Source organism: Anser anser (genome assembly GCF_964211835.1).
Source record: "Anser anser genome assembly, chromosome: 3".
Lineage (NCBI taxonomy): Eukaryota > Metazoa > Chordata > Aves > Anseriformes > Anatidae > Anser > Anser anser.
Window position 1 is genome coordinate 78,914,500 of NC_139722.1, and position 17,024 is coordinate 78,931,523.

At 37.2% G+C, this 17,024-nt stretch overlaps 1 protein-coding gene across 1 annotated transcript in view; it reads left to right on the plus strand.

The window, feature by feature from the left end:
• Positions 1-4,094: 4,094 nt before the first annotated feature.
• Positions 4,095-17,024, plus strand: part of NUP133 (nucleoporin 133) — a 30,171-nt gene continuing 17,241 nt past the window's right edge. The window contains exons 1-13 of the mRNA XM_083831076.1: positions 4,095-4,504; positions 5,522-5,640; positions 6,386-6,489; positions 7,546-7,653; positions 9,410-9,541; positions 10,677-10,847; positions 11,475-11,630; positions 11,730-11,800; positions 12,385-12,532; positions 13,187-13,334; positions 14,011-14,168; positions 15,260-15,351; positions 16,236-16,399. Of these exons, the coding sequence (XP_083687202.1) occupies positions 4,320-4,504; positions 5,522-5,640; positions 6,386-6,489; positions 7,546-7,653; positions 9,410-9,541; positions 10,677-10,847; positions 11,475-11,630; positions 11,730-11,800; positions 12,385-12,532; positions 13,187-13,334; positions 14,011-14,168; positions 15,260-15,351; positions 16,236-16,399 (1,756 nt within the window). The 5' untranslated portion in view covers positions 4,095-4,319. The remainder of the gene's footprint in view (positions 4,505-5,521; positions 5,641-6,385; positions 6,490-7,545; positions 7,654-9,409; positions 9,542-10,676; positions 10,848-11,474; positions 11,631-11,729; positions 11,801-12,384; positions 12,533-13,186; positions 13,335-14,010; positions 14,169-15,259; positions 15,352-16,235; positions 16,400-17,024) is intronic.

The window sequence follows — 17,024 nt, forward strand, 5'->3', positions numbered from 1 at the left end:
ATTGTCTCTTCCCTTTTCAAGGAATTTTTGTTTCCATGTTTGTTGCTAATCTTAAAATGCTGGAATTCAAAAGTGCATGTTTCACTGCTCTATTTCAGAGCAAATGCAAAGTTGATTGTGGTCACCATCTACAGTTAATATAGAGAATTACAAATGAGAACTCATTTTTAGAGGGTATGGAAACATTGGAGGAAAGTTATTTAAAAAAATCCAAACAACTAGCTGACTTTACATATAAGGACAAAGGCATTGTATTTTTTACTGTTTTTAGTTCATGATAGGGAAATCTAAAATTTGCATACATTTTCTTCCTTTCTCTATTTTCCTAGTTCTTTAGTTTCATTTCCCTTTCTGAGATGATGTCCAAAAGAAGATGTTCTTACATATATAAGTTTTTGTCCTTTTTTAAGGCATATACAAGTTTGGTTTTATTGTTACTTAAAATTTCATTCACAGAAATCCCAGGATATGCCTAACTACCTTGTGTCACTTTCTCAATGACAGCTGGTAAAATAGTAGCATTACAATAATTTCAATAACTGCAGGACAGTAATGTTTGGCAATAAAGTAGGCTTCATGTTTCTAATTTAAGAACTTCTTCAGTAGTGTCTCTCTGTACTTTCTGAAGATGTAAAACCCCACAAGATAATTTTTAAAAAGCTATAAGCTTTACAGGGTCACATTAAAGCTCATCTGTGCTAAGAAATGTAATTGTTGCTGGAAAACCTTATTGGCAATAGGTGAGATGCCTAGTGCTGGGTAAGCTTAAAATGTTTCTCTAAAGTGCCATTATAATGGCACTTTGTGGAACATAGTGAAAACATTAATGAGATCCCTGCATTATAAAATGAAAATAAAATTACATCCAGATAAAAATTATACCTTCTGATATAGTCTTACTAGAAGCAGGTATTATTTTTAAAATGTGCCAAAAATACCACTGACCAAATGTTTAATTTCAGTGTTGACTAACAATAATTGTCTTGATACTGTATTTAGAGGAGCTTGAACTTTACTCTTTACTCATAATCTCTCCTTATGCAAGTGCAATGAGCCTTTTTGTTTGTGAGTTTCAACTGTGAGGTTATGGGGAATTAATTGCAGCTGAACTGAATGAATCTTCTATGTCTGTTGATCATTAGTTTTTCTGGCAGGTTTTGCAGTCTACCATAAAGAGAAAAGCTACAGAAAAGCTCTTGTTCAAAGAAAGGTGAATGTCTGTCATAAGAGGTGCATTGGATAGCAGACTTTATAATATTCCTTGGACCAAACCAAGATCCTAACAAGGTGAGAAAACTTTGCTGGACAAGTTCAGATTTTTAGTTTAGACACCTGCAATGCATGTGGCACTGCCTCTGTATGCACGTGGTGTGCTATATACCTACCTCCACAGCAGTGCCAGGCAGTGATGGATGTGGTTGCATTTTGAACTGTAGGAGCCCTGTTAGCTTAGTCAGAAAATCTGATTCTTTTGTTGGAGACAATATTTAAAAAGGGGAGAGAAAGGAATTAAAGCATTGTATTCTGCTTTTGTTATAAGAGTTTGTTTTCCTGTCTAAGGTGGAAACCATTGGTGCATCTCTTAACTCTGATGGGTGTTCTTTGTGAAGGACCACCATCTCATGCTGCTGCCTTGTGCAGCATGTTCCATAGGGCAAAAATGTATACCACACGTTATAGAAAAGACTTAATATGAGAGTATCTGACAGTGCATCAGAAAGCACTATAAAACAATCTTTATCACACTTTGTATTTTTTTTGTGATTGCCTTGTTCATGTTTTAGCAATGCTGTGTATCATAAAGGTAATGTGTAAAACATTTACTGCTTCATGCTATACTTATATTGTTGAAAAGATTAAAAAGACCTTTCAGAAAATAAATTCCTCACCCAAAACTTGACATTTCAAACCCAACCTGCACTATGTACAAAACACTATTCACTCTGAAGTCTTGTTAAAAAAAAATGAAAGAATGTTGTTATAAAGTATTACACAACAGAAATGCCTTTGATTGGCTAGTAAACATTTGACATTAGGTCATGGTTCACCTAAAACAGGTAATACAGAACTAAACTGCCCAAGTTTCAAATTCCACATCAAGTCAAATCCTGAGAGGCAAGACTTTTGGAAAAAAAAAAAAGTTCAGTGATTAGTAAACACTTGACATAAAATAAAAGCAGCGGATGAAGCTAGCTTGAGGCTTTTCTAATTTTAAACTATCATTCTTCATCTTTTCAAAAAGAACTTCACTTATCTAGATGTCAACAGCTGCTTACTGCTCCAATGCACAGATAGGAGACTATTTTGCCAGACACCTTGACTTGTAAACTTGGTTTGAAGAGCTCTCTTAATGGGGCTGTAATTGCTACATTGAAATGTGCTGACACAGTTATAGTGAAAAATCCCCAGCTGTAATATGAATTGGCAAGGTGCTGTAAGCACTCTTCACTCCAATGTACACAATCCATTTTAGTGATTTTAGTGCTATTGTTTTTTATGGTTATTCTAACAAGTACAAAGACAAAATATTCAGTGAAAAATGATAGAGTTTCTTTGGGTTGTAGAAAAGGACTTGAAGAGGGCATAGGTCTGCTCCTTATAAAAAACAACAACAAAAAACCACCAACAACGCTGAAGCTTATGTTGCCAGCTGTTGCTATTTGTGCCCTAAATCTTGCCTCTCCTCTGCTCTCTGCTGTTTGTTTTGTTTAAGCTGCTGTTAATAGTGAGAGGTTCAGTTCCATGAACGATGGTATTAACATGCTCAAAACACAGCTGTGTTGCTACTAGTGTATTACAAAGGCCAGATGGTACTCAGAAATGCCTTTGATCACAGGTGAGTACAATTTAATAAGTCAAATTAAGCTCATCTGACATTTCCTGAATTAATTTCACAATTGGTAGTTTTTAAAGTGTTTTTGTAGCATTGCAGGGCGTTACATAAGACCACCTCACTTCTGTGCTGCATGCGCTGGTGTTCTGCCTTGGTCTAAACATATCTTCTCTGTATAGGAAAGAAGACAATTCCCAGATATTTAAAAAAAAATAAATGTACATCTGTTTACACGTACACAAAGATATGTAATATAAAGATTTTTCAGCATCTATCATTATTTGCTGTGTTTTACGTGATAACTATGGGCATCATTTCAAAGTCTTACTGCTAATCATGCCTTTTTCACCTTCATCTTGGGGGCTAGAACTATTTCCTTTCTTAACGTTTGCTACCCAGTCAGGACTTTCAGGGCTCAAATACTGTATCCAGTTGCTTTCAAAACTACCTTGCTAAATACACTGAATACGTTACTTAGGGTTGTGTGCTTTCTGTAACCAACTCATGAGAACGTTGTTTGCAGATGACGGGGTCTGAGCTGCTGCTAGCATTTCAAACGAAGTATCTTTCTAAATAGGTAGGCAACAATTTGCAGCTAGTCTACCTCGGCAATATTTTCTACACAGTTTTTCAAGTAATCAGTCAAAATAGAAATATAAAAAGGTTAATGTTCTCATATATTTTGAAGTTGCGGCTCTAACAGAAGTCTATTTCCATTCTCTTAGTTCAAATCTTCACTGAGGTCAGGCTCTCTCCTGAAGATGGAGCCCTTAACACAGGGCTGGGGCAGCAAAAGGAGCCCGAGTAACGAGCTGAGGAAGCAGCGCAAGGCTTCAGGCAGCCAAGGGCTGCTGCTTGCAGTAACTGCATCCTCTCATATGTTTTAGAAAGATGTAGAAGGGAGTTACCGGTTTTTAAAACAATCTGAATGTTACTGTTTGCGGATGTTGGGAACTGTGTGTGGCAGCTTGAATTTTACTCATTTTTTTCACATCTGTGTGTGCATTTTTTTTTTTGTGGGTTTTCCTCACGATGTGAAACATATCAAAATTCGCATGGAGTGTCTTTTCTTTGGGGTATTTTTTAATAAGAAAACTGGGCGAGCACAGGTGATTTTAAAGAACGGGCGGCTCTACAGGAACACACAGCCACCTAAAAGCACCAAGCAGCGGTTTGCACCGATCTTTCAACGACACCTGCCGTTCCCAAACCCATCCTTTATCCCCCAACACGACAAAAGCAGGAACACCCTTCACGTCCTATCGCCCAGCCCGCCCACCCCACGGCTCCTCCGTGAGGGCACCGCCTCAGCGAGCGGCTGCCGCGGGGTCGCCCCGTCCGCCGCGCAGGGGCTGCCTCCCGCCCCTCGGCGGGCCCGGCCGCGCTCCGCAGTGACGCGAGTCGGCGGCGCCGGGCCGGGCCGAGCCGAGCCGAGCCGAGCCGGGCTGGGCTACCTGGGGCCGTTGGGGCCCTTCTCTCCGCAGCCATGTTCCCCTCGGCTCCCGCCTCCCCGCGGACCCCCGTCGGGCAGGCCCGCAGGAACCTCGGCAGCGCCGCGCCCAGCCCCCTGTCCCGGGCGGGCGGCAGGAAGGGCCTGACCGTGGCGGCGGCCGCCGTCTCCCCCGGGCTCTTCTCCCCGGTGGCGCGGAGGAGCGGCTCCATCTCCGCGCGGTGAGGCGGCGGTTCTGCGGGTGGCTGTCCCTTGGGACCTACTGCGAGATGTTCCACAGCTCTGAGCATCCCTAAACCTTTTTTTTTGTTTCTTAAGTAGTTTTTCCACGATATGCTTTTGGGGTGCGTGTGTGTGCTAGGGCACTCGTACTCGAGAAGCTGACGGGCTGTGTAGAGTTGTGCTGTATTCTGTTTTACTTTTTGGTCCTTTTTACTAACTCTGGCTGTTTTTTTCCTGTTTGCCTGTCCGAGGTCATACTGCCCTGTCAGCCAGCTGTCGCTCTGGTACTTGGCTTCTCTTATGATGGTACTGAAGAACTTGGACATCAGCACAGATCCTGTAGAATGGGATCTTTCCTACAGTGTATACGTTAGCCTCTGTATTATTTTTGTTTATTTCTTTCTTTGGTACAGACTTTAGTCTACAGTAAGACTTCCTTCTTTCTCAAAGCTTGATTTTGTGAGAAATATTTCATAAAGGGTCTTTGAAAGATTTGGAGAAATCTAAGTACTTAGTATTGTCTCGGTTGTGTTGACTTTTTTTTTTTTTTCCTCAAAAAATGTGGATGGAACTGTTAGACATGACTTTCCTGTATGAAAACAATAGGAAAAAAAGTATGCTGGTTACTAGTGTGTATACTCATTTACTCTACTATAGAAGTAGTAAGACTTTATTGGCCTGTAGTTTCTCAGGTACTCTCAGGTCCTCTGTAGGCTATTTGACATCATCTGTTCTCATGGTACCAAATTCTGACTGAAATATGTTATAGCTGAGCAGTTTTGTGGTTCTTTTATAGTTTAAAGTTACGTGCTGCAAGTTCAGTATGTTTGAAATATCTCTTATTAACTTTTGAATTAGAGAGTTCCTCAGATATGTCTGTGGTATAAGAAGAATAAGAACCTGTGCATGTAAAACAAAGCAAAAACATTCAGTTTGTGCACTTAAAGTAAACGTTGAAACTCGTGGAGAAAGAATAGAAAACTAATCAGAGCTTTTGTTTTGCCTTTTTTTTTAAGAGCAACTCCCACCAGAGTTATACAGCATCCCTCAGCAAGCGAGACTATTAACTATGATGTTAAGGCTTTTGGATCCTCTCTGCCTGTTAAGGTGATGGAAGCCCTGAAAAAGGCTGATGGTAAGAATTGATTTTATCTATTATTTCCCTTGCAAAAGTTGACAGGTGAAAGAAAAGTTAATGTGGTGTTGATGCTATTTAAAAGTTGACTTTGCAGTATAAAATGAAATGCTTGAGTCTTGGTTAGAATTCAGCTTGCTTTGCTGTGTAACTGCAATCATCGTTTTCACTTGTTTGGATTCTTTTGTTTCCTGGACTGGATGCTCTAATTTTATTTTTTAATCCATGTACTCTAAGCCATTAAATGAATACATAGTGGGTTTAATTTAACTTCAGCTCATGTCATTTCGGCAGGTGGAAAATGAAGAAACAGAAGTGGTGGTTTTATTTTTTTTTAACAGTGGTTTTATTCTCAGTTTTAAAAGCCCCAATAATACAAACTGTTCCCTGAGTTAAAGAAATTACTTGTTTTGTTTTTCTAATAGAGATAATAGGAACCAAAAACGTGCAGCTTTGTAATGGCTTTGTAAGTTGTTCAGCAGTTTTAAGGTATTAATTATCTACTGTAAATTGATGGAAATGAAAAGCCTCTAGGATTGTCTTACTTTTCACACTCAAATGTTGAGGGTTTGTCAAATGGACTTTAAACTATATTTAGTAATTTGGTCCTTCAGATATGTAGAACTTGTGATGCAGAATTTAATTTCAATACAAAAGATATTTCTTCTTTGCATATGAGAAAGAAGGCTAGTTGGTTTTCAGGTTATTCCTGCAGTGTTTTAAAGTATTAATCCTTTTTATGTAGCTGATGACCAGCTGAGCGTTCAAGTGGATGAAAGTGGATGGGCCTGGCTGGTCCATAGAGAGAAGCTGATAATTTGGAAGATTGGTCAGTCTCCAGTTGCAAAGGTAAATGAAAGATCAAGATGGAGGCATTTCTGTTTTTTATGCTAGTTGAACAAGTTACCCAGTTGTGTTGCTTTTAAATCAAGGGTTTCCATATAACTTACAGTTAGCCTGTTTTCTACCAAAAGCAGCATTTCGTATGAGGTCATGGTAACAACAGTAACTAAACTAAAGCTTTTGAGGGAGCTTAGCAGTTTTATATTTCTCTCATCATTTTTTAATTGTCACCTTAACACGAAGGTTAAATCTTTGCATCTTAATAGGTTCCCTTTTTTATGTTAGATAGCCTTAATAAAGTTTATTCCAGTAGTTAGAAACTAGCTGATATGTTACAGATTGGTTTAGATAATTCTGTGAGTGACGTTCAACTGAGTTTCAGCGGCACTGAATGCATGTTTCATTTAGTTTTCTTACATCAAGAAAAAATGTTTTTCTGCATAAATGTTTTTCTAACAACAACATATCAGTGCATGTAGCAAGTAAAGTCAGAGGAATGCTGTAGTTACAAAATCAGTACCTTCCAATTAGTGAAACACTTACCGATCATACAGATTCTGCACTGAGGGTATGGAAGTGTAGAAGTGTCAGGTATATGCATTCTGGTGCTTGTAGAGATTTTTGAAGGGATTACATTTTTTCTGATTGATTTAAGTTTTCTTGGGGGAGAGGAATGTTTCTACCTCCCCCCCAGTCTCTGTGAATACCTAGTGAGCTTTTTCAACCACTTTCAGTTTAATTTTATTTTGCTGTTAGTATATTATCTTAAGGAATGTCCAAGAAATTGCACCTCAGAAAGAGAAATAATTCGAAATTGTAGTGTTTTCAGAAACAGAAATAACAAAAGGAAAGAAATTATGTTTGAAAAATATTTAAATAAGTATGTTTTAGCTGTTTGATCGTTGTGACAAATGTGCTGAAAATCTCGTGACACTTTTTTTCCACTTTATACAGTGTCCATGCTAGTTTAATACTCCGGTGTCACAAAGTCTCTAGAACTTTTGACACTGCTGAATGAGTTCTTAGATGTCTCACCTTTATAACTGCATCTCTTTCTTACAGTTATCTCTGTGTAAGGAACTTCAGCTGCCACTCAGTGACTTCCAGTGGAGTTCCAGTTTAGCAGCTATATCTTGTCTCAGTTCCTCAGGTGAAGCGCCTTCTCTGCAGGTGATTAACTTCAAAAGTTTGGGGTTAAAAATGCTTTTGGACTAACTTTGAATATATTTTATCAAGTATTTATTTGCAAATTGTGCACTTGGTGTTGTAATATATATTCCAAAAGTCAGGATTGCTAATATGCTTGAAATATAATCCTGCTAGTCTTTTCAAATTATGCCATCTACCTGTTATAGGATCAGATTGTTAAGAAAGCGTGCTGGGTAATCCACAGGAAAACTCTTAATTCAAACTAAGTCAACTAAGAAGTATTGTGTTTAACTAACACTAGGGTGTTAGTTAACACTAGGGTGTTAAAATATCCTGTATAAGCAAGAATGATTTAAGTACATGCTGGCTGGAAAAGTTGTTCAGCTCTCTTTTAATTCTGGGTACACGTGGCTGAAAAGCAAAAAACAGCACCCTCCCTTTATCTAATCTTCATAATGAAGCTGACATTGGGAGGGCAGATGGCTTATGTTTTGACTGATGATTTTCCTAAATACATTTTCTTACCACACAGTGTTAGAGGATGAGGTTTGATGATCAGCTAGATTTTCTGAAAGTGTGCCAAGTGAGTTTGTTACAATCACTCATGGAAAAAAAAAAAGAAAAGAAGAAAAAAAGAAACTTCATTTTCAGCTTGGGCATAGTTTAGAGTTGATACATACAGTGCCGTAATAGAACTGGATAAGCAGTTGTCCTTGGAAGGAAGAAGCAGCACAAAAATATGTACTGGGAACTTTTCTTCTTACTTGTCATTGTGTTACACTTCCAGATGATAAAAGCTATCTTAATTTCTTGTGATTAGCTCATAACTCTTGAGGTGTCCTATGACTTTTTCAGACCCAGAGAAGTTTCAGGAGAAATGATACACCTAAACAATGATTTTATTTTATTCTTTTTAATTTCATCTTTCTTTAGTTTGGAGCTATGTATGAATACTATGACTTCATAGTCATAGAAATACGGTGGGAAATATTTAAGTAAATTGTAAATTATTAAGTAATAGGCAGGAGTCACCAAGGACAACATGTTATGTATTTTTTTATTGTTCTCATGTTGATTAGCCAACCACTCTCCTTTGTGTGCACCTGCATCTAGTTAAAAATCATTTAGAAATCTCCACGGAGCTCAGTGACAGCTCTCAGGTACCGTTCTTCTGTTCTGTGATTTTCAACAACCAGTTGATTAGGTACAGTACTTTCTGTGTAAATCTTGAATTGAGCACAGTCTCCTGCATCGTGCTTTGAATTTGGTATCTGGGTGATTTTTGGAGTTAGAAGCCCTAATGGAGGTACACAGTGGACTTACGTCTTTTTGAAGAGAAGAGCAACTGCGTGATTTAATTCTTCTGTTAATGACTCTAGAGCGATTTCTTTGTTAAATTGTAGTCTGTATTTTAAGTCTTCCGTAGTAGCTTGTAACTCCTGGCATCTGGAACACTCGACAGGTGTTTTTTTTTTCTTGCAACTGTAAATTTTGTTTGATCCTCAGTAGCAAACCCTGAATTATCAGGAACAAGAACCCATACAAAGTATTGTTAGCAAAATAAGCAAGTATAACATTCCCTGCACGTGCTAAGTTATGCTACAGAATCATTTTGCTGTTCAGTTCTCTGCTTGTCAATGAGCATACATACATATTACTTTTTTGTGTGTTAGTCGTTCACAATCGTGTTATCTTTATGTAAAATAACACTTAGTTAAAGCTATGGTGTGATTATTTTTTATTTTGCATGTTCTGATAATTATTTTCTCCCTTCAAGTCTCTGGCAATCATGGTTGCTACCAGCGAAGGTTCTGTGCGCTACTGGCCCAACCTTGCACACGAAGGTTCCTATACGGAGACGTTCACAGACTTCGGAGGCTCCCTGTGCAGTTTCCTAACAGCAGTGAAGGTACAGTGCAATATGATTTATGCAAAATTACTGCTTTACTTCCTAACCTAAAAATCAAATGTTCCTCGTTTTCAGCACTAAATCTCCAATGAATGTCACAAAGCAAGCCATCAGATGCTCTGAGGAGTAGTTTCAGAGGTTGTTGATGAGCACTGTTGATGAGATGAGTGGCAGTCATAGATCTGTGTTAGAGAGGTCATGAGGTCATGAAAGTCACAGAGGCATGCAGGACTGAACCACAGGGTTATCAAGCCTGGCTTAGTACCTCAACCTGTGATACCTCTCTAGCAGAAAAAAAGAGGGGACTGCTTCATCTGAACTCATGGTCTACATACTCAGTGTCTTGTGGTAAAGCTCGCTAGTGGCTGCATTTGAGAGATTTTAGTAGGGAAGGAAAGAAAAACTGTAATATGAATTCCATTTTCTGCTGGTGATGTATTTAAATGGGGAAGAAATTCTACAAATAGAGTATATAAAAAAAAACCAGCAAATGTTACAATATTTGATATCTTAAAAACTAATTATTCCTAATTATATTTTTTTCATGACCTTCTCAACAAGGCAGCATAACGTTCAGTGTTCATATCCTATATTTAGGGCATCAACACGTCATAAACAGTTGTAAACCTAATCAAAAGCCAGTGATCTTAATGGTGAATTTGTTGAGAGTTTCAAGAGGTTAAGAAATACTAACGGGTATCTACCCTCTTAGAACTGAATTGTGCCCAGTTTTCAACTATCAAATTGAGGAAAGTGAAGTCTTCTCGTACTTGTAGTTTTAATGTTGACACCAATGTGAATTTAGAGCTAGAGGAACATGGTTTTCAGAGCAGAACCATTTTATTAATAAGTCAATGATTTAAAAGCTCCATTATTACATATATGACAACTGTACATAATTAATCAACCTGTTGTTGGACACATCTAACCTTTAGCATAACTTTTATATGGTATGATTATGAAATTAGGCTGATTGTTCTTTTATTCTATGAACATTTCTTGTAGAGGTAAACAGTTTGTTCTTTCAGCAACCTCCAGGCCATTATCATTCTAACAAAGAGTTTTATGTGACTATAAGATCGCTTCAGGAATGTGCTTTTAATTTTTTAACATAATTGCTTTTTCTTTTTGTTAGGGAGGAAGCTTTATTTTATCATCTTCCAGAGGCCAGTTAGTTCGATTGATTCCAGATAGTTCTGGCAAGATTCATCAGCATGCCCTGCCACAGGGTCAGGGCATGTTTTCTGGAATTGGCCGAAAGGTTTCTTCTCTTCTGGGAATATTGTCACCTGGAAATGATGCTGTGGTAAGCTTGAAAAAGTTCAGATAGTAATCTACCTTAATTTCTGTCTGTGATTTCTAGTCTCAGCCTTTTGGAAAGGAAAAAGAAAGGTCTGTGTAAGGATGTATGATGACAAAACAAATACAGAACTGATTTACGTTACATATATTTTCTGGAAATTAAAAAGGCAGACAGAAGCTAACTAAATACTTACGTTGTGTAATGAAGAACACCGACTTGTTCTTTAGATCTGAATAAAAGCAGGCTTTAAAGCAGTAACACTTCCTGGGGAAGTCCGCAAAGCATCAAAATCTTGACTCTTCTAGTGATAGCCTCACTACTACTTGAAGAAACTAGCAGTAACCTGTAAATATACTTTTCAGACAAAGGGTTGTGCAGGGTTGAGGATTAGCTTGACCTTTGTCAACGAATTCCACAGAAGGTGTGAGAAACATCCTTATTATAGATGTTCTTAAATCTGTAAAATAAAACTTCTCTTAGAAATTATCATAATACTCTGATCTTGTAATGTAGCTAGTGCACATTGCCTGAGGAAGTGATTTTTATATGGACTGAGAGTGGTATAGATTTTTATATCCTAATAGCAATGCTGTGATTTAACCTTTTGAGATTTTTCTTTTTTAAATGCAGATTTCTAGTGTTCTTTGGGATAAAGAGAGATCAAGTTTTTATATGCTAACGAGTTCAAATCTAAACAAATGGGAGATTGAGGATACATCAGAACGTTACATTCTCAGCTGGGATGTCAACAGAATCCTCAAGGAACACGTTTCAGATGCAATTTGGGTAAGAGTATGCTCACCTGAAAAGGTTTTTTTTCTTTTACTGTATTTTCCCTTAATAAGTAACTATATATAGTTATAAAGCAGATGCATTTTTTTTTAGGGTTCTGAAAGTAACTATGAAGATATTAAAGGAGGAGTAAATATACAGTATATGGATTTGCAGCAGAATCGGTAAGAAAGTACACTTGCTTCTGGTAAAACTTAGATTAATGAAGTATGTTTGCCTTCTTGGATAAGCTTTCTGGAAGAAACTGAAATTCAACTTTACTTAAGTGCCAATATTGATAAAATAAGCATGTCAGGTAACTAGATAATCATAGGTTATCCTGTCTCATTCTATTTAGTATTACCAATTCTTTACCTAAGAATAATTCCTTTCATTTTTGATGTCATTTTTATCAGGTTTGGGTATTTGCGTTTTCTTGATATTATAAAGACAGTAGGTAAGCAAATGTAACTTTTGTACCAGCAAATGCAGAGAATTCTTTCTGTATCTGTTGTATTTTATTTAATTACAATAAATCACAACAACTGGATTGGTTCAGTTTTATACAGCAATATGCACACTGCATATGTTAATAAAACATCACGAAAGAAAAAACAGGTTAGTCTTTGCTTAAAAAAAAAAGTACATAACATTGGAAAGCATTTATTCGTTATCGTACTTGAATATCTTTTTTTCTGAGTGCTAGAGTTCAAGCAAGTGAAATATGTAATAATTATCTCACAAAGAGGTGATCTCTTGTCTTGAACAGTGACGGGCTGGTGATACTTGCTGCAGCATGGCATCCTGGAGATCATCCATGTCTTGTTTACTACACTCTGATAACGGTAGAAGATAAAGGCTACCAGATGTCTGATGATGTTGTTGTGGAAGTCACACAGTATAATCCATCTTTTCAGGTATGCAAATGAAGGCTCTAAAACTACTTCCGAGCAAAGAAAGCACAGCGTTTCAGAATGTTCCTGTACATATATCAGCTCTCAGATTTTCTCTAAAGGAAACTCAAATTCTGTCTTAAGATTGCTCTTAGAATTTGTATTTGTAATGTTCTGAGGAAAATGTCTATTACTGTTTAATAGTAACTTTATGTGAAGTTTATGCTACAGAATTTAAAGTGTAAATGTATTGGTTGTCCTTACAGTTTCTCATTCGTGATATCTCTTCTGGAAGCATAGGCTTTGGCATTAGCTTTTCGTGGGTAAACATCTCACACTCTCCCAACCCCTTCTACTGGGTCATTTCATAATTGAATTTGAAAATGGAAGGAGAGTGAGTGTGAAAGTGGTAGAGTAATTTATTTGTTTACTTCATCTCTCCATTGAAATCAGCAAGAACTTAATGTATATGGAAGTTTTAAAAAAAAGTGATGAGAGCGATCTTAAATTTTGGGGCAAATGAAAAGTGTTTTATTGGTTGTAGAGTTTTCTTTGTCATTTTATTCCTGTCTTATTAAGAAATTAAACTTTATGCAACTCTAGATCAGCCTTTAAAATGTTATATGTTTGTTTAAGGTTCTGATTATGTGTGTGATTGTTGATATGTAATGCTTTCAGTCAGAAGAGGAAGTGATGTGCTGTCTGGTAGTCCCAGATTTCTTTAGCCATGCCGCTTACCTTTATAAGGATGACGAAGTGTTTGCTTGTTCCACCGGAACTGGAAGAACTTCTTTGCCACAGGAGAAAATTGTATTTGGCATACAAGGTAATATATGGGGGGGGGGGGGGGAAGTCAGGTTTCGTTCAATTAAAAATTGAATGTATTTACATCGTTAGATTTCTTAGATCGTAGAATCATGTTTACGCTTCTTTTTCTCTGTAAGTCTTTCAAACTGATGTTTTTTGTAGGTGTGCAGACAAAATGCTGAAGTGACCTCTGGTATCGATATTGCTTACTCTAGATGATTTTGGATGAAAATGAAGTAAATCTGTGCTCTTGATATATGAAAGCCTGAGCAGATGCTTTAGATTTTGACACTTTTTTATTTCTTCCAGTGTTCACTGTGGATTATTTTGTTTCCTTGAAATTAACTTTGTTTTGAGACTCAGCCTAATGTTCATCCTAGGTGCTTGTGTTAGGTGCCTCTAAGTATATTGTCCTTGACCTTTCAGAGGTGTTTTCTGTTAAGAAAAAGAAATTGGTCCATAAGCAGAGTTTTCATGAAACACATGAGTCGTAATTGTACTTTTTATTTTCTAACCTTGCAGTACCTGGAGATTTACATCATGGGTAGCAAACAGTATCCATGCTTTCTGTTAAGGCAGGTGCAGTTGTCAGAATTTCTGTTGGTTCTTCACAAAATTCAATCAGTGTCTATGGAACCGTGTTGCACCTTGTTCTTACAGATGCGTTTACATGCCTTTTTGCTTTTTCATCATAGGAGATAGCATTTTAGGAGCAGGTTCCTGTACAAGCCTCCCCATTTTCTTTGCCAAAAAAAGTGGACTCGTCACTATCTTGTCCAGAGAAAATATTTCCGTGCTTCCTGAAGACCTTGAAGATTCTCTGTCCTCTTCTGTTGCTGGACCAAGAAGTGAGGTAATAGTTGAAAACCGAGGATAGAAATATTACTTTTTTTTCTGACAGTTTTGTATTTTTTCTGTGGAAATCCTAGCTTGTTTAAGGTTTTGGAAGTTTTTTTAGATTTGAACACTTTCAGTGAAGGCAGTTTTCAAAACCCAGGAATTTTTACCGTATCTGTCATTTTGTGTAAGGTGGTTCTTCCTCTCACCCCTTGTTCTGAAGTAGCAATTTCAATGAAATAATGTAATTTCTCATGTAGGTATATTACTACATGTCACTAGGCCTCATAGATAGCTCAGATGGAACTGCAGAGACTGAGATTTTGCTGTCACTTTTCTATCAGGGTGGTCTCTTCAGTCTTTTGTCTGTTCCTTTATAATAAACACTGTTTTCTTATTGCACTGTGGAAAGCTTTGAGTCTAAGAAGTCCCTTACAGTGGCTGAGTATTGTTTGTGCTCTGGTACGTTTTTGCTTTCGTCCAATTCTACTAAAACATGTGAAAGTATTTTTATTGATATTTTATGTAATGTGTATTTGGTAAGCTCTTAATTACATCAAACATGTTTTCTTTAAAATGTGCATAGAATTTGTTGCCAACACGTCCCTGGAGTAAGTGGGAAGAACAGAAAACTTGTTAAAATAGAAAACAGAGAATATTTCTGTGGGCTAATAGTTTCAGTTTTTATCCCAATTAAATCCCCTTTTTAGGTTAATTATTGTGAACTAGTATTTTAGTGGAAGACCTTTGTGGTGATAGCTCAGATGGATCTGTATTTTTCTTACTTAATTAATCTATAGTTAGATTTGTATGCACTTTTTTTTTTCTGGGAGATAGAACTCATGAATACCTTTTTAAATTCCATCAAAAATGTTGGTTTTGAATGTCTAATATACTAGAATATTATATAAATATATGCATGCTTGAGGTCAAACTGCTACTTTAATTGTAACATATATCTTTTGGCTAACGTTTGGCTTAATAAACACAACTGCTTCCAGGTGGCATTTGTATTTTGACTCTGTACTGTTATGAAGAAAGAGTTTAAATTTCATAATGAAGCTTGATATTTGTCTTCCAGCTGAAGTTTTTACTTTGTGTTTTCAGAGTCCTGCATTTGATGTAACCAATAGGCTTGAAATCATAGCTCAAGAAGATAAGACGAAATTACTGAAAGCTGCTTTTCTCCAGTACTGCAGGTAGAAATTGCACTTGATCTTTGAGGCTTTGTTTGCTGTTCTTGAAGGCACGTTGGTGCTTGAGTAAGAGACTGTCTTGGTAAAGATAGTATTGTGCTACTTAACTGAAAGTTGCTTTAATGGCACACGCACTTCCTTATTAGGAAAGCATGGATATAAAAGTGGAAAAAATGTATGTTTTGCGGAGTGGAAATGGCAGGAAATACACTATTTTTCAGATTATCCTGATTAAAGCAACCTTATTTCTAGGATGCATGGAATGCCTCTGAAAGGTTTGCTGTTTGGTTAGATGACTGATGTAAGAAGTGGAGGTAGAGAGGTGAAAAGATACACAGAGCTGCAGACTTGGATTAGTTAAATTTAAAAGGGATTCTTTTCAATATATATTCATTACTAGCAGACAAACAGAAAACTCTTCAGACTAATCTCCTTAAAGAGTCTTAAGATTTGAAACAAAACAATTTAACAGGAAGTAGGATTTTTTTTTTTTTTGCATAGAGCTACATGTTAGATAAAAGATTCTTCTGGAAGGTTTGGATCCTGGGTAGAGCGAGCTCATGTCTTGTGTTGTTATTAATGTCTGCCACAAGAGAAATTTATTTTGGAAACTTCAGCTGTACATAAAGGATTAAAGCAGGCACCTTTTCAGAAAGAAAAGATTAAGTGCGTTGAATAAAGGATGCCAGGACAAGCTATAAACTTGCACAGGACTTAGAAAGAAAGTCTACGTGTATTCACTTGGCACTCTATGTAAACACAACAGCTGCTGAAGCAGGCTCTAGTCCTGAAAGAGTATCAGAAAATGCTACAGAGTGAGTGGCTCTAGTTCCTATAATCCTATAAATTGTTTTTATTTCACATACGCTGTGTTTCTTTTCTTTTAGGAAAGATATAGTCAATGCACAAAGCATGGTAGTGGAACTCTTTCCAAGCAGTGCAGATTTGGATTCTGATGCTGAACTGGATAGGGCAGTGACTCAGATCAGCGTGGACTTAATGGATGATTACCCTGCCTCTGATCCACGGTGGGCTGAATCTGTACCTGAAGGTAAACATAATGGTTGGTTTGTGAAAAACTGTTCTTAGTACTCTAGATAAAATCATATTTTAAATTGGCAAAGAAGGCATTGCTGTTTCATATCCTTCTCCATCAGTAGGTATATTTCCAGAAAGGCTACAGGAGGCATCTTACGAGACTGCCGGCTAAACTTTGTCTACTGTGGTTAGTTTGACTTCATAGAACAACAGAAACAGCAAAGGAAATGTGCATTTCTGAGGATGGGACTTTCTGCAGGGTGCAAGTGGTGCCACTTTACTGTTTCCAGGATTATTTGGATAGATCTAAATTAATTTCTGCAGATAGACATGTTAAGAGAGGGTTTTACTTGCTCATGCTTAACACTTTTGTCAGCATGGCTGCACAACTTCTGGAAGGTTTGGATCCTGGGTAGAGTGAGCTCATGTCTTGTGTTGTTATTAATGTCTGCCACAAGAGAAATTTATTTTGGAAACTTCAGCTGTACATAAAGGATTAAAGCAGGCACCTTTTCAGAAAGAAACATCTTTGTTCATGCTTCCCTGTTCCTTAGAACAGCACGTACTTGAAGCTGTCCCCAAGACCTCTAGGCAGCAGTTCCTGGTTTCTGAGCAGAGACTTAGATTGAAAGTGGAAA